General features: G+C 42.9%; 1 protein-coding gene across 3 annotated transcripts in view; it reads right to left on the bottom strand.

Annotated features, from left to right (window-relative positions):
- The window catches only part of LOC128662856 (adipocyte plasma membrane-associated protein), a 284,431-nt gene that overhangs the window by 134,793 nt on the left and 127,939 nt on the right, over positions 1-21,699 (bottom strand). For all 3 annotated transcript variants that reach the window (XM_053716861.1, XM_053716862.1, XM_053716860.1), the window contains exons 6-7: positions 17,176-17,288; positions 13,692-13,852 (exon numbers count right to left, since the gene is read on the bottom strand). In XM_053716861.1, the coding sequence (XP_053572836.1) occupies positions 13,692-13,852; positions 17,176-17,288 (274 nt within the window). The remainder of the gene's footprint in view (positions 1-13,691; positions 13,853-17,175; positions 17,289-21,699) is intronic.

Here is a 21,699-nt window from a genome sequence, read left to right on the forward strand (position 1 = left end):
TGGACAACGGAGCAGTTTTGTGAGTAACGAGTGTGGGCTGAAGGGGCCTGCCATCAATGGCCTCAATAGCAAGCAGAACGGACCGAGGCAAAACAGGAATGGAGTGCTTTGATACAAAAGCACTGTCAATAAAATAGCCCGCAGCACCGGACTCAACAAGAGCCTGAGTGACTATGGAGGAGTCCACCCAGGAAAGGATAACCATGACCAAAGGTTTCTCCTTTAGCGGTTCCGGGGACGAGGATAAACCACCCAAGGTCTGCCCCCGACAGAACCTTAGGTGTGAGTGTTTCCCAGCCGTGTAGGACAAGACTTCAAAAGGTGGCCCTGTAACCCACAATAGAGGCAGAGCCCCTCCCTCCTCCTAAAGGCCCTCTCCGCCGCGGAGAGACGCGTGAATCCCAACTGCATCGGCTCAGCAGTACCTGGTGACTTGGGACCAGGAGGCATGGGAGGAGAGGGAGGCATGGGTGGGAACGAACACATAGGAGACAACGGAACAGGAGGCTTCCGCAAGCGCTCCTTGAAAGAGGGCCTCTCTCTGAGTCTGATGTCAATTAGGATCAAAAAAAGACACCAATGCCTCGAGATCCTCTGGTAAATCTCTGGCAGCAACTTCGTCTTTAATCGCATCAGAGAGCCCATGAAAGAAGGCGGCTACAAGGGCTTCATTGTTCCAACCTACCTCTGTGGTAAGCGTACGGAACTCAATAGCATACTGAGCAACAGATCTTATACCTTGCTGAATGGACATGAGTCATTTAGCAGCAGAGGAGGAGCGAGACGGAACATCAAATACCCTTCAAAAGGAGGCCACAAATTCAGGGTAATTTGAAATCAGAGGTTTATTAGTCTCCCACAAGGGAATAGCCCAGGCAAGAGCTGTGTCAGAGAGTAACAAGATGAGAAATCCCACCATAGCTCTGTCAGAGGGAAATGCCTGAGGTAACATCTCAAAGTAAATGCCCATCTGGTTTAAAAACCCTCTGAACTGAATAGGATCGCCTCCATATCGCGGAGGTAGAGGTGCAGAATCGGACATGCTCCTGGTAGGCATAGGTGCAGCAGCAGAAACAGGAGCAGCCATAACTTGCGGGACACTTTGGTCCAAATGTGCAGTGCGAGTCAGCAGGGTTTGCAGGGCTAGTGCAAATTGATCCAAGCGGTGATCCTGTACATCCATCCTGGAAATGATTGCAGGTAAAGGTGGATTATTAGCACCATCAGGATTCATGGCCTTTGCGTAATGTCAGGGTGCCAGGAATCAGACTGAGACGAGAAGTGCAAAAATAATCACACCTTTATTAATAGCAAAAAATAATAAAAAGTCCACAAGTCAAATAACAAGCCAGGAGTGAAAACCAGAGCTGGTAGTCAGACGAGCCATGTCAGAAGCCAAAGCGAATAGTCAATCGAGCCAGAATCAGGAACAAGGAAAACAGCAGAGTCAGGAACAAGCCAGGAATCAGGAACCTGTGTAGCCAGGTAATACACAGGAACTCTCACAAACAGGTCTGAGACAACGCAAAGCATACTGAACAGAGGCCCTTTAAATAATAAGTGATGACATCACAATTCTGAGACTGCATCCTGTCTCACACGGATGATGCACACCAGTCTGGCCATAAAAGAAAGTTCAGGAAATCAGCAGCATCCCCCACAATGCACCATAGTCAGCAAGAGAGGTGAGTAAAATGGCTGCCAGCAGCACATGGCAAACAAAACAGGGAAAAAACCCTGACAAGGGGTGACTAACATGTGGGATTAAAAGTGCAATTGATTGCACAAACAGCACAAACGCGTTTCGGCTGTTTTAGCGGCCTTTGTCAATGTGATTAAAGTGAAGGTAAAGTTAACCTCATCTCTATCTATAATATCATTAAATGTTTAAAAATAATATGACTTTCATTCATCATATTTGATATAAATCGTTATATTTAAATATATTACCTTTATAATTTGATTTCTATTCGTTCCCAAATACCACCTGTAAAAAAATTTTTTTTTTTCCTTTCAATCATGTGTTATTTTTAACCAACTGATTTTTCGGCCATCAACCGACGTCATCCACCCCTTTACTCGTCATCGCATATGCTAATGACTTTTTAATAGGTTTCTCAACCCTGCGCGCACCCGATTCACGCATGCGTGCTTCCTACTACCAGGTGGATATCCCCACAGACTACGTCATCACTCTTTACACACGCCTTCTATAACCTGTTTACACACGCATTCTATAACCTGCTCAAGTTGTCGATGCACCTTGTTACCTGTCTGTACGATCAGAGACAGGAGCTGCATTTATTGATATCGTTGAAATGTTTCTTAAAAACATCGACCTGTCAACTCGGTTTGCCCAATTGTAATATAGATTCTATAGTACATTGGGCAAACAAAGTTAATAGATTGATGTTTTTAAGAAACGTTTCAATACGTTGCAATAAATGCAGCTCCTGTCTCTGATCGTACAGGTAACAAGGCACATCGACAACTTGAGCAGGTTATAGAAGGCGTGTGTAAACAGGTTATAGAAGGCGTGTGTAAAGAGAGATGACGTAGTCTGTGGGGATATCCACCTGGTATGTGCATTGTCAAGTAATAGGGTGGGACCATCGGCGATTAGCGCATACGCAATTGAATTTGGGGTTGTGCACGCGCATTTGGGAGCGGGTGGGACAGCTGAATGCCTAAGGAGGAAGTAGGGCTTGGGAGGAGTCGGGAGATAAACGGTAGGGAATTGGAAATTACTTTAACACAAATATTTGAAAAATAAAAATAAATTCCTTAGCGACTATTATAAGGTGATAGGGAGAAATTGTATATTTGATTCAGTAAACGATAACTTTACCTTCACTTTAAATAAGCAAACCGAAGCCCGGGTGCCACCCCTTTAAATACACTAAGTATGGCCAATTATTGTCCAATCAAAATGCTCTGAAGTTTTACCGCCCCCTGCCAATCTTAGCCTTTATTGTGTAAAAGGAGAGGCGTGTGCTTCAGCCGTCCATTGGTTGGATAACGGTTCATTGCGTCACATACAGAGGGGCAGTATTATTTACATCCGAGAGATACATATTGATCATAACCGATTCCAACAATTTAATATGTTGAGTATAATGATGGAAAAAAGAGATGTCGGCTTGATTAGTATCTAATCTACGTAGAGGAGTACTATAATAGTTTACTACTGATAATCGATTACCGCTACTCACGGTGTGTCCTATGTGTTGTCATTCATATTGATTTTCATATACTGTAAAATACTCTATTATAGCCACAGATTGTATCCGTGGCTATTGTATTATGTGTATAGGTTAAAGAGAACGATAATAAGTCATTGACTAACACATTTGGATCGTAACTCTGGGTTTGTAAATATTCTGTGAATGTGTAGACCTTTGTATAGGGTCACAGAGCTGTGATGCTGATTGTGCAGTATTATCGGTCATTTGGTATTTGGGCAGCACACTAAAGTGGAAACTGTGTGGGTTAATGTAATATCTACCAACAGAGACCTGACTGCAGTCATCCCTATATAAGGAGCTGATATGTAATGTTTTTCAAATTTACCACTCCTCTTATATTTTCCACCGGATCTTAAAAGTGTTTAGGACATGTAACAATCTGCTAATCCCTGTAAGGACACATTCTAGATTTGAATGGTTTATTTAATTAGCTGAAATAGCTAACTACTACATTGCTTACAGTAGATACAGATTATCTGCCCAATTACACCGGTGAATGGGATAGTACCCTACAGTTAAGGACAGAATATATACAGTATATCGCTCATAGATGATCTGTGAAATATTCATCTAGTATAATTAAACTTTGATATTGCTATACTATGGTATCACCTGTAACCGGAGCAGTTATGTGCTGTGCTCCAAAATGTAAGCTTCCCTTAAACATAACACCAGAATATTGGTAAAATATAGGGGCATATTAATTTATATTATCTCTCATTAAAACCCCATAGACCATTGTGAATAAAAAGTCTGGTTGCCTAAATAGAGTGCCAGGACGAACCATGCTCTTCACAGAAGAAGGAGGTCCCCTACACCGTAAAATTGATGACAAGGAACCAGCCTACGCTGTTGAATAAGAGGACCCTAACCTCTCTGAAACCCTCTCCTGGCTAAGACCAAGCATAATCTCTATGCAGTCTGCCTCTAAGAAGATCTGATGAAGCAAAAGGGTCCTGTCTCAACAGATCCCTGCAACAAGGAAACCCTCATGGAGGGGAAGAAAACGTCCCCAGTAAAAAAAATGATTCAAGCTACCACTCAAGACAGGAGTGGTATGGCAAAAAAGAAAAGGAAATCCTGCATAGAACCTCCAAGGCAGCACTAATGCATCCATTAGCTCCGCCTGAGGATCCCAAACCACAAACCTTATTTGGGTAACTGGGTATTGAAACGAGATGTCCTAAGACTTTCATCTGGCGTCCTCTTCCAGAGCAATAATATCCGAAACCCCTCGGATGAAGACCTTATCCCCAGATAAGAGGAATGTCCTCAAAGAAATATCCGAAACAAATAATCACCCCCGGACAGTAGATTGCTGATAGCGAGAAGTAGTGAGCCTTTGCCCACTACCAAACCCGAGATACTACCCTCATTGCCTCGTTCCCCTCAGATGGAGTTCCAAGCCACCGAGAGTAAGACAGACTGGAATCTATAAACTGGGACTAACCCAGTATTCAAAACAATCAGAGCAAAAGGAAATTGCCTGAAGTTTCAAAAGTAATCAGGAGACAAACCTCCTGAAACCACGGATCCCATCCTGACGGGTTGTGACCGAAGTCAAAATCGCCCCAGACGAACTCAAGAAAAATGTCCCTCAGGACAAAGAGATCTGGACAAAGACACTAGAGAGCGATTCTCTAAACCAGTAGTCCAGGACAATCTGTTAAAACAGATTCGAAAATAGTGCCACTCCACTTCCTCAGCAAACACTGAGCCCCTGCTGAGATGAGACCTGGCAAAAAGGAACATGGTCCAAAAACGGCCACACAACTATCCTTACCACTAAAATTCAGAGCCAGCGATAGCCTGAAGAAGGACTGGAGGGCACGACCTGCTGAAGTTAACTCATAACTTCACAAAACAGGAAAAATCCTCATGTCTAAGCAGACTAAAATAGCATCCAGGAATCCACCCTGGTGCCCAATACCAGAGAACTCTGATCTAGATTTCTTCTAACTCTCAGGATCGAGTAAGACAAAATCTTTAATGTTCTTTTAACAGACGAGACTATGGCGATTGATTAGAATCATCTAGATAAGGGAATGTACCGCTAGATCTGGATCCTGGCAAATCCAAAGAATCCCTCGATACCCAAATGGCTCCTAGACTGAAATGGAGGAGCTATGTATAGGAAATGCTGGTTCAGAAAAGCTCAACCGTGGACCTGCACTGCACTACCCGTACCAAAGGCAGAGTAGACCTTATAGTCTCCCTCAGGAATGAGGAGACATGAAAAGCTTTAGGATCTCAAAAGGGCGGTAGACCCCTCCCTGTATGGAACCATGAAAAGAATGGTTTAAAAGATAAACAAACCTCGGGGGCGGAACCAACTCTTGATGCGGCAGGATGCATCTTAGTGAAGCTCCCGATCATAACCTTAATAATACAACTTAATTCCTGTGATTAGGTACGATATACTTGTGAAAAGTTGCACAATTGAAAACAGAAATGTGATAACTATCCATACTGATGATTGGCGGCTGAAGTTTTTGACATAATCCTGGCCTATGTTCATCAAGAATGCTCCACACAATTACAGCTAACTAGGCCGTAACGACCTATCAACAGAGAATTGTGTGGCTGAAGAGGTCATAAACACACTTATCTACAGACCTAGATACTGAACCGAATTGACAAATTCATCAACCCTGTAAAGGCAGTTATGACTGAGGAAAGGATCTGAGAAGAGTGATAGTTGACACTTACCAGCCAAGATGGTGGAGACACTCTGCGACGGGAGGCAACTGCTGGAAACTTTAACTAAGCACCTTCTAGAGCTTGAACATAGGTTGATGGCAGAACTCCGGACAAACATACTGCTAGCTCTAGTGGAGAATGTGAGATAAAGTCACGGGAGATGGCTCAGAACCTGGTCTTACGGAGAGAGGCATCTGAGAGCGTCATGATACACAACCCTCCCATAGACTGGATAGATAATAATGAACTCTCAGCTCATCTAAACTCTAAACCGCTATCATCAAGTGAACAGAGAATTTCATCAACACGAGGAGAGCAGAAAAGATCTTATGCGGGACGCATACTCACCTAAGCATGAAGAAACCCTGCAGCTGCAGAGTGGCCCAGAGATGCTCGAGATCGTCGATGTCAGAAAGGTTGCTGCCGATGGTGTGGCCATCAATGGAACTGGTGTACATGTGGGCTTGGGTCTGGAGTGCTCCTCCTCAGCTTCGAGGTATCTGCCCCAGCCTTTGCCATGTTCTCCTACTCAGAAGAATATATCTAGCGATAGCCACTTGTTTTATACAAAGGGTTGGGGTAGGATAGACTCTGGGTCTGTTGACAGTCGCTTTCAGCTGAACACTCAGCAATCTACTGTAAGTCTACCTTCGATAGAAGTGATATTCCTAAGTGGTTTTACACATATTACTGTTATGATTATTGTTAGTTGACTTGACATATTTTGCTATTTACATCACAAGAACCTATACCATATTCTAAGTGAGTTCTGTATGTGTTTTACTACTTTTTCTAGGCTAATTACCTGTGTTGTGAATACTGAATGTTTGCAATATCTAGGATCTCTCACCCAACGTGAATGTCTGTGCCTTTCACATTTTATTTCTTAACGTGCATGACTACTTTCTAGCTATTATTGAGTTAAAGAACTAGCCTAGGGTCAAAGTCTCCTGCTAGGGGAGGGCTTGATTGTGGGTATAGATGTAGTTAGCTTCTTTGGATTTTTTTTGCAGTATGGTGGGCTTACACTAAAGAGACAGTTTATGGGGGCTATCTGCCAGTGGCCAGGACAGAGATGTCCAGATCTGCATAAACAGTTACATTTTGCTAAGCCTTTACAGCTAAGGAATCCTAAGAATCACATGATTTAATTCTTGTTGCTTGCCGTATAACACGTAAGCGATGGCTATAACAGATATCTATATTAATACCTAACATTATAAGCCTATCTCTAAATGGTTCACAGATTAGCTATATTTATTTCTAAATCCCCCAGTTCTTCGGGTAACTTCATATAAATTTTCACAAATTATACTCTGTAGCCTCAAAGGGTATGTTGCATTCTCTGTCTTATTGCATATTATAAACTGTACTACATTCTGTCACATGATTTAGGAAGGTACCATTATATGTTCTATTGCTAAATTGATGTCTCTTAATCGGTAGATTGTTTGACTACCATATTTTTGACTATTTAATCACTCTTATCCTCCTTAACGTTCCAATTCTTTTTGTTTCTTTTTTCTAATAGCTCCACTCCCCCCCCATAAGTTTACTTGGTAAACACAGGAAAATGTATCCTATAGCTCACATCCCCTAACCAGTTTTACATATAATTTACTTTTAAGCAACCAAATAGAACGGTGACCAGTTAGACTTTGTTACTGACTCTGTGATAATTTCACCGGACGTCACAAAAATTATTCCATAATTTGCTTTTGTACATATATATCCCTTACCCCCTTGATCTGGATATTACTATTCCCAAATTTTCATTTTTTGAATGTTCTTGGTCCAAGAGTGACCACCTAGTGGCTTGGGAAATAATATGACATTAATATAAAAAAGAGGTTAGACATTGAATATACAGGATAACTATTCTTAGTTGTGTCTATGTTTAAATATATTTAATCCCGTTTTATACTATACTATCCTAAAGATGTACTGCTGATAAACTTTGTACCAAACTTTGTACTTTGTAAAAAAAAGTATATCACAAACCTCACTCCGTGATAGACACCGGGATAATGACTCAAAGAGAACAAAGCCTGAGGGAAGGCATCCTTCTCTCTGTCTGAAAACAGGATCAAAAGAAGGAAAACGCCTTGGGAGGCTAAGGCTTGAAACCTAGTTATGACCTCAAAGACCCATGTATCCGGTACGTCCCTGAACCAAGCGACTGAAAGAGCGATAGACCGTCCCCAACGCGATCCAATATAGGACCTGGGACTGGCCCCACCTGCCAATCTAGTCTCAGTGAGCCTCTGCTCTGTTTGGACTTAATCCGGAGAGAAAAAGCTTCCAAGCAACCCTTGGATTAGTCAGTTTAGCGGAGGTCCCTGACGCTGGGCATTAACCGGACTCAAGGACTAATAGAAAGACACTTGTCTCTCTGATTCGCTTTCTCAAAAAACGTTACAAAAGCGGAAAAGCGGAACCAGGTTAAATCTTTCTCTCAAGCAGAAGGAAAAAATTTAGATTCAGAAGACATATATGACAGAATGATATAAGGCCCTAGCTTTGTAGCAATAAATCTGCGAAAATCCCAGATAAAAGAATTATAAGCTCCAAGGCCTTAATTCTTTCAAGAGAATATCAAGGCAACCATCCCCTCGAATCGATACAGAGACCTACAATAGTAAGTCTCCAGAAAAACTGCGACAATCAAGGTCATCAGTACATAAGATATGCCTCGGGAAGAAACTTCTTCATAGAGAGTTTCCTCCTATAACCAAGAGCTCTAAGAATAAACTATTCTTAAACTGAATAGTAAAAACAATAGGCAAGAGCACAAAAAAGGTGATAGCCAAGTAGGGATGGGTAACACAACCCCCCATAAAGCCCAGAACCGGGATCTTAAAAAGCAAATAGACGAAGAGGAATAGGATTCCCATCCTTCCCCACTTGCCTTAATCCCATTCGACCTCTGATTTAGGGCTCTGAGATTCAACTAGCACATCAGTACTAGGCATCTCTAATATCATCAAAACCTCTCTTAGAAGGAAGCGCAGGCGTGCTACCTTAAATCTAAAGGCAAAATCATCCTCTTCCGGAGGAATTGAAGCAGCAGGCTCTGACCCAGCAGGTCCGTGCAACCGCATCCTCAGATGACTGATCGGATACAACCGACAATTTACATGATGCACCCTGAGCAGGAGTGCATGGGTTAACCCTTCGTTTGCACGTAGCCGTACGAGGCAAAACAGCTAAGGCCGCAGACCTCACCATAAGGAACTATGCAGTAACGTCAGGTGGAAAAATTAGTGGGGCAAGGGGAAGCAGCACATGTAGGATCAGATGACTGTAGGAGACACACCTCATGGGACGAAGAGTCCTCAGACGGACGATTAGAGAGAACATGGAGATCCAGCAAGTCCCCCTCAGACAAATCCGCCTACAAAGAAGCCGTCACCACCCACCACCACCTCATAAAAACCACAAAGAAAACCACTATCCTAGACAGAATCCAAAACCCACAACAGCAAGGAGATGTTCACAGTCATCAAGGGATTCTCCAAACCCAACAGTGACACTAAGGACATCCTACCCTCCCAGGACCTCTGCGACAACATCGCTACTTACTTCCACCGCAAGATCATCAACATCTACGACAGCCTTGAGCTCCAGAACTCACCACTCAACGCCGACTCACCCACCCCCACCTCACCCAAACCCACCACCCGCCACCGTCTACGAACTACCTGGATCCCCCTCACCACGGAGGACACACTCAGAATCATGAAATCTTTCCACTCAGGAGCACCCTTCGACCCATGCCCGCACCACATATTCAACAAAGCGGGTTTTACCCTTCCCCACGAACTCTGCCTCACCATAAACTGCTCCATCAAAACTGGTACCTTCCCAGATGACTGTAAGCATGCAGAGCTGAAACCCCTGCTGAAGAAACCCACAGCTGACCCCATAGATACTAAAAACTACCGTCCCATCTCTCTACTCCCCTTTCCAGCCAAAGTAATCGAGAAGGCCATCAACGCACAACTTGTTGACCACATCGAGACCAACCACATCTTGGACCCCTCCCAATCTGGTTTCAGGAGCAATCACAGCACCGAGACCACCCTCCTCGTCGCCACAGACGACATGCGTGCCCTGCTCGACTAAGGAGAGACTGCCGCCCTCATCCTTCTAGACCTCTCAGCCGCATTCGACACTGTAGACCACAGCACCCTCCTCACGTGCCTACACAATGCCGGCATCCGCAATAAGGCCCTGGAATGGATCATCTCCTTCCTCAGCGGCAGAACCCAGAAAGTCAGACTCCCACTCTTCTCCTCCAATCCCACAGCAATCAGCTGCGGTGTACCCCAAGGCTCTTCTCTTAGCCCCACCCTCTTCAACATCTATATGGCCCCCCTCGCCGCCATTGTCCGACAACACAACCTCAACATCATCTCCTACGCTGACGACACCAAGTTAATCATCTCACTCACTCAAGACCCCGCCACCACCAAGAAAAACATCCACGAAGGACTTACAGCAATCGCTACCTGGATGAACAACAACCGTCTCAAACTCAACACTGACAAGACCGAAATCCTCCTCCTCGGACCCACCAAATCTGCATGGGATGACTCCTGGTGGCCCATAGCCCTCGGACACCCTCCAACTCCAACACACCACGCACGAAATCTAGGCGTCATCCACGACTCATCACTTTCCATGGACCGCCAAGTCAATGCTGTCTCTTCGACTTGTTTTCACATACTCCACCTACTGTGAAAAATCTTCAAGTGGCTCCCCACCGAAACTAGAAAATCTGTCACCCACGCCCTCGTCAGTAGTCGACCGGGCTACGGCAATGCACTCTACGCCGGGTCCACCATCAAACTCCAGAAACGACTCCAACGCATCCAGAACACCTCGGCCAGACTCATCCTCGACATCCCTCGCAAAAACCACATCACCGAACACCTAAGGAACCTACACTGGCTCCCCGTCAACAAGAGAATCACCTTCAAGCTCCTAACCCATGCATTCAAGGCCCTCCACAATATCGGTCCTGAATGCCTCAACCACCGTGTCAATTTCTATACCCCCTCCAGACAACTCCGCTCTGCCGACCAAGCACTCGCAGTCATCCCCCGCATCAAGAAAAAAACAGCTGGAGGAAAATCCTTCTCCTATATGGCAGCAAGATCATGGAACTCCCATTGCACCTCAGCCAATCCACCTCCCTTACAAACTTCAGGAAGGACCTCAAGACCTGGCTCTTTGACTGAATCGTCTTCCCTTAGCCCACCTCTCCCCCCCTCCCATAGCGCCTTGAGACCCTCACGGGTGATTAGTTTGCGCTTTACAAGTACCCAATAGATAGATAGATAGATAGATAGATAGATAGATAGATAGATAGATAGATAGATAGATAGATAACATCTCAACATTGGTTGATGAAAACACCCTGTTGCAGCATATGGAACATAATTGAGAGGGTTGGATTAGCTGGGCCTCCTCACAATATACACAGGTATCAAATTCAGATGTAGAGGTTGCATCCTCTAAAAATTCAGAATCTTCCATAACTAGGTACTTATATAAATCAAGAAAAAACAACAACAACCAGCACCTATACCCATGGCTGGGGCACTCACCACCTCCTATGACCTAGACAGTGTAGAAAAACTCACTCCTCTCCGTAGTCACTCGGTCAGGAATAAGAAATGGAAACCATGACCACTCCCGGTCACACGGTGCGCAATGCAGGACCGCCCCTGCTAAAGCAAAAGCACGCCAAGACTAATAAAACTGCGCAGCTCTCAAAGTAAAGGAGCAACCATATCAGCCTATGAGCCCACAACATCTCACACATAAAAGCAGCATAAATCACATAAACAAATATGATTACCACCCCACTGTTCAATGATCGCCCTCAGGAAATATTAACTCTTGATTCCATAAAGATAAAGGAGTCTCAATGTGACCCTGTCTTCTAGCGTTAACATTTATGTGTAAAAATGAAACGATCTTACCGGAATCTATGCCGTTGAACAGAAACACGGTCCTTCAAGTGTGACAGACTGTAGCATAGCTTCTGACATGGACTTGAGTGAAGAAAAGCAGGCACTGCTTATGGAGCTGTTAGTATGAGTCTGGATGGTTTTGCAGAAAGACTCTCCCTTCATCTCCAGACTCTAACTTTCATCAATGCTCTCACTGAGAGGCTGACAAGACTACTTAAAACTCCAGTGCCATCTCGAAGGGCAGATACCCCTTCTAAGGAACTACTCTGAAATCTTCTGACACTTCTCTGCCAACCTCCTGTGACGAAAGGCAAAGAATGACTGGGGGATGAGGGAAGTGGGGGAGGTATTTAAACCTTTGGCTGGGGTGTCTTTGCCTCCTCCTGGTTACAGGTTCAGTATTTCCCACAAGTAAGGAATGCAGCTGTGGACTCTGCCTGTATTGAGAAGGAAATGTGCTTTTCTTTTTCGAAAACAAGGACATTTCTAAGTGACATCAAACTTACACAAAAAAAAATATTTTTCTAAAAATGCTTGAACTGTTAAAAAAACGAGGTACAATTTCTTTTAATGCCTCACAGAAAAAAAGTTAAAAAAAAATTATGTGTAAATGCAATGAGGCCCAAATTACTAAAAAAAATACCTCTAGCACAGGGATATTAAAATTATGCAGTAGCAAAAGGGTTAACGCTAGAAGGCCACGCATGTTTGTGTACAATGTATATAGGAATATAAATGCTTACTGGCTAACAGGAAAATACTCACATGAAAACAAAATGTATTTATATTCAGGAAAGGAAGTCTATTTTTCAACAAACAAACGGTATAATGCACAGAACCCTCTTTAAGATAAAACATAAAACAGCCTGTTGGAGATATTAGTAAGTGTTTGCATCTACTATTTCATTTCCAGTAATGCACTGTAATGTACTGGGCTATATAGTTGCCATTTATGATATCATGACCTCAGTTATACTCAGTGACTAACTAATAACATTATTGGCTTAGGGGAGTAGGAGCAAAGACTTCATTTCCTAATAATAAGAATGCATTCCCTTCCATGAGTTTGTTTTCCCACAACACACAATGTGCTCTGTGATATCACTGTTGGCACAGGAGGCAGCTCATCCACCAAAATTGTTACAACCATAATAGCAGCAGGAAGTGGGAATGCTACAGCTTCCACACAATTTACAGTGACACAATAAACTTAGAGACGGTTCGTATGCATCTGCAATAGGCAATCATCATTTATTTTGTTCCCATTCTTTTAATTCAACTCTGAAAATTGTGGGTTTTCCAAGAGACTGCATACTAATGCAAGTTTGGCAACAAAATGACAGTGGCTGCAGTAGAAGGTGCAGATTAGCTCCTCAAAATAAGGTAAGTGCTGGTCATTGGAAAACATTTACCTGAAAACAAGGTCTTAATGTATTCATATAGTTTTCATTCGCAACTGGTATGTTAATTTCACTGCATGGCTACTGAAAAATGTAATTACAAGGTGATTTATGTCCCTTTAAATATCAAAGCACAATGAAAGGGGGCTTTTAATATAGACGTACTTCCCAGTTATGCAGTGCATTATTACATGTGATAACAGAGTGTCTTTAAACCTTGCTGTGATCCACTTGTTAGTACTAAACAGTGACAACACCTACTCTTTGCTCTGTAAAGAGTAAACATTACGCAAGTTTTCCTTCAGTGTATGTATTCAGGATCACAATGCATTCCGTGTCAAGCTAAAGGTTACTATGTGCATTACCTTAAGATTCTGCAGACACTGGTCTCTGCTATCAGGATATAATCCTCCTCAGGAGACAGGGCCAGACCATTTGCCATGTACAGACCATCCAACAAAGTCACAGTTGTTTGTTTCATGGGATTATACTGTAATAGTCGTCCCAAATGATTTGTCTCTAACACCTAAATGGATAAAAAGTCAATTGTACGTTATTACCAGACCACATAAGTACCTACCAATGTTGTGGGCATTGCCTATAAGGGACCGGGTAGAGGTAGTGTCCTAAAAAAAACTACAGTAAAGCCTGGGTAAGATAATATACACAAGTGTGATGTATTTGGCAGCAGCAAAGGATAAAAAAATATGTCAATATTAAATAAGGGTACTGACATGTTGTCATTAAGCAAAAAACAGCAGCTTCAAAATTATATTCTCCATTGAACTTTGTTCAGGAAATATGAACATATTAACCCCTTAACGACCGAGGACGTGCAGGGTACGTCCTCAAAAAAAAAGGCAGTTAACGCCTGAGGACGTACCCTGCACGTCCTCGGTGTGGAAAGCAGCTGGAAGCGATCCTGATCGCTTCCAGCTGCTTTCCGGTTATTGCAGTGATGCCTCGATATGGAGGCATCCTGCAATAACCTTAAATGGCCATCCAATGCAGAGAGAGCCACTCTGTGGCCCTCTCTGCACCGGACATCGATGGCCGGTATCGTTGGTGGGTGGGAGCGAACTTGGGAGGCGGGTGGGCGGCCATCGATGCGTGGTGTAATGTGCAGGGGGGCGGGATCGGGGGCGGGAGCGACGGGGGCGCGCATGTGAGCCCGTGCGTGCACGGGGGGCGGCAGGCGGGCGCGTGCACGGGGCGGGAGCGGGAGGGAACCGCTACACTACAGAAAAAAAATCTGAGAATAGCTCTAAATAATAAGGAAAAAAAAATGTTCAATACAGTTTCTAAGTGATCTGCAACTTGTGGGAGGTTGGTGGGGGGGGGGGGGGAAAGCTACACTACAGAAAAGGGTTTTTTTTTAGAAAAAAATATTCCTTTTTTTACTAAACTGGGTACTGGCAGACAGCTGCCAGTACCCAAGATGGCGCCCGCTAAGGCAGAGGGGGAGGGTTAGAGAGCTGTTTGGTGTGGGATCAGTGAGGTTGGGGGCTAAGGGGGATACTACAAAGCAGCATATGTAAATATGCTAAAAAAAACCTAAAAAACCCCCACAAATATACCTTTTATTTTAGTACTGGCAGAGTTTCTGCCAGTACTTAAGATGGCGGGGACAATTGTGGGGTGGGGGAGGGAAGAGAGCTGTTTGGGAGGGATCAGGGGGTCTGATGTTTCAGGTGGGAGGCTGAGCTCTACACTAAAGCTAAAATTAACCCTGCAAGCTCCCTACAAGCTACATAATTAACCCCTTCACTGCTAGCCATAATACACGTGTGATGTGCATCAGCATTTAGTGGCCTTCTAATTAACAAAAAGCAACGCCAAAGCCATATATGTCTGCTATTTCTGAACAAAGGGGATCCCAGAGAAGAATTTACAACCATTTATGGCATAATTGCACAAGCTGTTTGTAAATAATTTCAGTGAGAAACCTAAAATTGTGAAAAATTTAACGTTTTTTTTTTATTTAATCGCATTTACGGTGAAATGGTGGCATGAAATATTACCAAAATGGGCCTAGATCAATACTTTGGGTTGTCTACTACACTACACTAAAGCTAAAATTAACCATGCAAGCTCCCTACAAGCTACCTAATTAACCCCTTCACTGCTAGCCATAATACACGTGTGATGCGCAGCGCCATTTAGCAGCATTCTAATTACCAAAAAGCAACGCCAAAGTCATATATGTCTGCTATTTCTGAACAAAGGGGATCCCAGAGAAGAATTTACAACCATTTATGGCATAATTGCACAAGCTGTTTGTAAATAATTTCAGTGAGAAACCAAAAGTTTGTTAAAAAATTTGTGAAAAAGTGAACGATTTTTTGTATTTGATCGCATTTGACGGTGAAATGGTGGCATGAAATATACCAAAATTGGCCTAGATCAATACTTTGGGATGTCTTCTAAAAGAAATATTTACATGTTAATGGATATTAAGAGATTCCTAAAGATATTAGTGTTCTAATGTAACTAGCGCTAGTTTTGAAAAAATAATGGTTTGGAAATAGCAAAGTGCTACTTGTATTTATGGCCCTATAACTTACAAAAAAAGCAAAGAAGATGTAAACATTGGGTATTTCTAAACTCAGGACAAAATTTAGAAACTTTTTAGCATGGGTGTTTTTTGGTGGTAGTAGATATGTAACAGATTTTGGGGGTCAAAGTTAGAAAAAGTGTGTTTTTTTCCATTTTTTCCTCATATTTTATAAAAAATTTTATAGTAAATTATAAGACATGATGAAAATAATGGTATCTTTAGAAAGTCCATTTAATGGCGAGAAAAACGGTATATAATATGTGTGGGTACAGTAAATGAGTAAGAGAAAAATTACAGCTAAACACAAACACTGCAGAAATGTAAAAATAGCCTTGGTCCCAAACGGACAGAAAATGGAAAAGTGCTCTGGTCATTAAAGGGTTAAAGACCAAAAGGCTGTAAATAGACTCCTGCTAAAACTTAATAATGAAGTATCTCAAGAATACAAAAATGCATTATAGCTGTTACTAAAATTGTGGGGTTTCCAAACTACTGCATAACAATGCAAGTTTTGCTAATAAAATGACAGTGGCTAGCTGTATCTAAGTAAAGTGTGAAAGTTTTACAACTCTGAACTTCAATGAATTTAGTTTTGTTTCTGTTGACTATGTGCATAGGATTTAAAATGGTCACTTTATTAGCCCGATGTACAGAGTTTTGTGAACAATAAAACATTTGAAAACTCTCCAGCCTCTCTAGGAACAGTTAAACAAGTAGGATTTTTATAGGGAGGTATTTTACATCAAAAGCAAGCCAACTAAATAATGTCTATATTACAATACTGTTTTCGTTCAATAATTAAATTCATTAATGTATAGGGAATTTAATATGAGTTTAGCATTTATAACATTTAGTTGAATGCCCACAACTATATACTTTTAAAGGGACACTTTATTAAAACATTTTCAACTGTGCATATGAAACTGCAGCATTTAAACATGGTGAAATGGTCTATGCCTAAAGAAATGTGAGGTAAATCTGACACTAATACAACGTTATCAGCTGTGTACTTTCAGCTAGTATTTATTACCAGTACCTACCAGCCAATGGACATTGACAGGAAGTACTGCTACATATGTATTAGTTACAATTTAAATGTAAACATCTTTTAAGTCACATTTTGCATGCAAAAATAATATTAAACTATGCTTGAATTCTTCTCTTTCAGATAAATAATAGAAAATGACAATGTCCCTTTAAAACAATGCCCCAGATCCTAAAACATCCGTGGGATCTTGTCGATACATGACAGACACTTAGATATATCTAGCGCTTGCCAGGTAATTATTTACCTCATATCTATGATGTTGTCTTCCCCATTTACTGCTGGAGTCTGTGAAATAAATAGTACCATTGCTGGACACCTCCAGTCCATTCAGGAATCTGAATGGGATTCCATCTGTTCCTGTCAATAAAAACACCAATATAATAATTATATGAAAACAGACAAACACATTAGAATTTTATGAAGGCATATTAGCATTAATTTGTATTTGTGACAATAGATTACACAGACCTAGAAAATGACACTGGCATAATTTGAACAGAATGTGTGATAAAACAAAGAAGCAGAAAACAAATGCATGTTCTGTCATGATTTATCCAAAGGATGTAGTGACCTAGGTGGATGAGTCTAGCTGAAGCATTCATAATAGTTTGGAGGGGAAGAACTGGTATTTTAGAAGCTATTTAAAAGTAGATTTGGGTATTGTCAGCATTTAAGTGGTACTAAAACCGAAAGGAGGATATAAGTTTTCCAACGGAGGATGCATATAGAGAAAAAAAGACAGAGCCTTGCGGTACTCCTACTGAGAGAGACAAAGGATCAGAGGATATGCTATTAAAGGATACTATAAATGAGCGATTTGAGAGATATGAAGCAAACCAGGAGAAGGCTGTGTCTTGGATTCCAAAAGAATGTAGGATTTGTAAGAGGAGAGGGTGGTTAAGTGCATCAAAAGCATCAGCTGCAGACAGATCAAGAATCATTAGTAAGGAGTAGTGTCCCTTTGCTTTCACTGATAGCAGATCATTTGATACTTTAGTAAGAGCAGTTTCTGTTGAGAGTTTAGGACAGAAACCAGATTGTAGGGGCTCAAGTAAGGAGTTAGTTGTGAGAAATTGAGTTAGACTAGTTGTTCCATTAATTTGGAGGCAAAGGGAAGTAAGGAGACTGGCTGATAGTTAGAAGGGGTGGAGGAGCCAAATGAAAGCTTTTTTAGGAATGGTGTGATTGACGCATGCTTGAGTATGTGGACAGGTTGTGAGATGAGCAGAAGATAGGAGTATGACGACTTCTTCTTCAGTTACAGGAGGAAAGTAACAGAGTTTTGTTAATAAAAGGGGGTAAGAGGGCTTTGTTTGAGGGGTGTGAGAAAACAGAATTTATGTTTACCTGATAAATTACTTTCTCCAACGGTGTGTCCGGTCCACGGCGTCATCCTTACTTGTGGGATATTCTCCTCCCCAACAGGAAATGGCAAAGAGCCCAGCAAAGCTGGTCACATGATCCCTCCTAGGCTCCGCCTACCCCAGTCATTCGACCGACGTTAAGGAGGAATATTTGCATAGGAGAAACCATATGGTACCGTGGTGACTGTAGTTAAAGAAAATAAATTATCAGACCTGATTAAAAAAACCAGGGCGGGCCGTGGACCGGACACACCGTTGGAGAAAGTAATTTATCAGGTAAACATAAATTCTGTTTTCTCCAACATAGGTGTGTCCGGTCCACGGCGTCATCCTTACTTGTGGGAACCAATACCAAAGCTTTAGGACACGGATGAAGGGAGGGAGCAAATCAGGTCACCTAAATGGAAGGCACCACGGCTTGCAAAACCTTTCTCCCAAAAATAGCCTCAGAAGAAGCAAAAGTATCAAACTTGTAAAATTTGGTAAAAGTGTGCAGTGAAGACCAAGTCGCTGCCCTACACATCTGATCAACAGAAGCCTCGTTCTTGAAGGCCCATGTGGAAGCCACAGCCCTAGTGGAATGAGCTGTGATTCTTTCGGGAGGCTGCCGTCCGGCAGTCTCGTAAGCCAATCTGATGATGCTTTTAATCCAAAAAGAGAGAGAGGTAGAAGTTGCTTTTTGACCTCTCCTTTTACCAGAATAAACAACAAACAAGGAAGATGTTTGTCTAAAATCCTTTGTAGCATCTAAATAGAATTTTAGAGCGCGAACAACATCCAAATTGTGCAACAAACGTTCCTTCTTTGAAACTGGTTTCGGACACAGAGAAGGTACGATAATCTCCTGGTTAATGTTTTTGTTAGAAACAACTTTTGGAAGAAAACCAGGTTTAGTACGTAAAACCACCTTATCTGCATGGAACACCAGATAAGGAGGAGAACACTGCAGAGCAGATAATTCTGAAACTCTTCTAGCAGAAGAAATTGCAACTAAAAACAAAACTTTCCAAGATAATAACTTAATATCAACGGAATGTAAGGGTTCAAACGGAACCCCCTGAAGAACTGAAAGAACTAAATTGAGACTCCAAGGAGGAGTCAAAGGTTTGTAAACAGGCTTAATTCTAACCAGAGCCTGAACAAAGGCTTGAACATCTGGCACAGCTGCCAGCTTTTTGTGAAGTAACACAGACAAGGCAGAAATCTGTCCCTTCAGGGAACTTGCAGATAATCCTTTTTCCAATCCTTCTTGAAGGAAGGATAGAATCTTAGGAATCTTAACCTTGTCCCAAGGGAATCCTTTAGATTCACACCAACAGATATATTTTTTCCAAATTTTGTGGTAAATCTTTCTAGTTACAGGCTTTCTGGCCTGAACAAGAGTATCGATAACAGAATCTGAGAACCCTCGCTTCGATAAGATCAAGCGTTCAATCTCCAAGCAGTCAGCTGGAGTGAAACCAGGTTCGGATGTTCGAACGGACCCTGAACAAGAAGGTCTCGTCTCAAAGGTAGCTTCCAAGGTGGAGCCGATGACATATTCACCAGATCTGCATACCAAGTCCTGCGTGGCCACGCAGGAGCTATCAAGATCACCGACGCCCTCTCCTGATTGATCCTGGCTACCAGCCTGGGGATGAGAGGGAACGGCGGGAACACATAAGCTAGTTTGAAGGTCCAAGGTGCTACTAGTGCATCCACTAGAGCCGCCTTGGGATCCCTGGATCTGGACCCGTAGCAAGGAACTTTGAAGTTCTGACGAGAGGCCATCAGATCCATGTCTGGAATGCCCCACAGCTGAGTGACTTGGGCAAAGATTTCCGGATGGAGTTCCCACTCCCCCGGATGCAATGTCTGACGACTCAGAAAATCCGCTTCCCAAATTTCCACTCCTGGGATGTGGATAGCGGACAGGTGGCAGGAGTGAGACTCCGCCCATAGAATGATTTTGGTCACTTCTTCCATCGCTAGGGAACTCCTTGTTCCCCCCTGATGGTTGATGTACGCAACAGTTGTCATGTTGTCTGATTGAAACCGTATGAACTTGGCCCTCGCTAGCTGAGGCCAAGCCTTGAGAGCATTGAATATCGCTCTCAGTTCCAGAATATTTATCGGTAGAAGAGATTCTTCCCGAGACCAAAGACCCTGAGCTTTCAGGGATCCCCAGACCGCGCCCCAGCCCATCAGACTGGCGTCGGTCGTGACAATGACCCACTCTGGTCTGCGGAATGTCATCCCTTGTGACAGGTTGTCCAGGGACAGCCACCAACGGAGTGAGTCTCTGGTCCTCTGATTTACTTGTATCTTCGGAGACAAGTCTGTATAATCCCCATTCCACTGACTGAGCATGCACAGTTGTAATGGTCTTAGATGAATGCGCGCAAAAGGAACTATGTCCATAGCCGCTACCATCAACCCGATCACTTCCATGCACTGAGCTATGGAAGGAAGAGGAACGGAATGAAGTATCCGACAAGAGTCTAGAAGCTTTGTTTTTCTGGCCTCTGTCAGAAATATCCTCATTTCTAAGGAGTCTATTATTGTTCCCAAGAAGGGAACCCTTGTTGACGGAGATAGAGAACTCTTTTCCACGTTCACTTTCCATCCGTGAGATCTGAGAAAGGCCAGGACGATGTCCGTGTGAGCCTTTGCTTGAGGAAGGGACGACGCTTGAATCAGAATGTCGTCCAAGTAAGGTACTACAGCAATGCCCCTTGGTCTTAGCACAGCTAGAAGGGACCCTAGTACCTTTGTGAAAATCCTTGGAGCAGTGGCTAATCCGAAAGGAAGCGCCACGAACTGGTAATGCTTGTCCAGGAATGCGAACCTTAGGAACCGATGATGTTCCTTGTGGATAGGAATATGTAGATACGCATCCTTTAAATCCACCGTGGTCATGAATTGACCTTCCTGGATGGAAGGAAGAATAGTTCGAATGGTTTCCATCTTGAACGATGGAACCTTGAGAAACTTGTTTAAGATCTTGAGATCTAAGATTGGTCTGAACGTTCCCTCTTTTTTGGGAACTATGAACAGATTGGAGTAGAACCCCATCCCTTGTTCTCTTAATGGAACAGGATGAATCACTCCCATTTTTAACAGGTCTTCTACACAATGTAAGAATGCCTGTCTTTTTATGTGGTCTGAAGACAACTGAGACCTGTGGAACCTCCCCCTTGGGGGAAGTCCCTTGAATTCCAGAAGATAACCTTGGGAGACTATTTCTAGCGCCCAAGGATCCAGAACATCTCTTGCCCAAGCCTGAGCGAAGAGAGAGAGTCTGCCCCCCACCAGATCCGGTCCCGGATCGGGGGCCAACATTTCATGCAGTCTTGGTAGCAGTGGCAGGTTTCTTGGCCTGCTTTCCCTTGTTCCAGCCTTGCATTGGTCTCCAAGCTGGCTTG

Source organism: Bombina bombina, chromosome 6 (genome assembly GCF_027579735.1).
Source record: "Bombina bombina isolate aBomBom1 chromosome 6, aBomBom1.pri, whole genome shotgun sequence".
Lineage (NCBI taxonomy): Eukaryota > Metazoa > Chordata > Amphibia > Anura > Bombinatoridae > Bombina > Bombina bombina.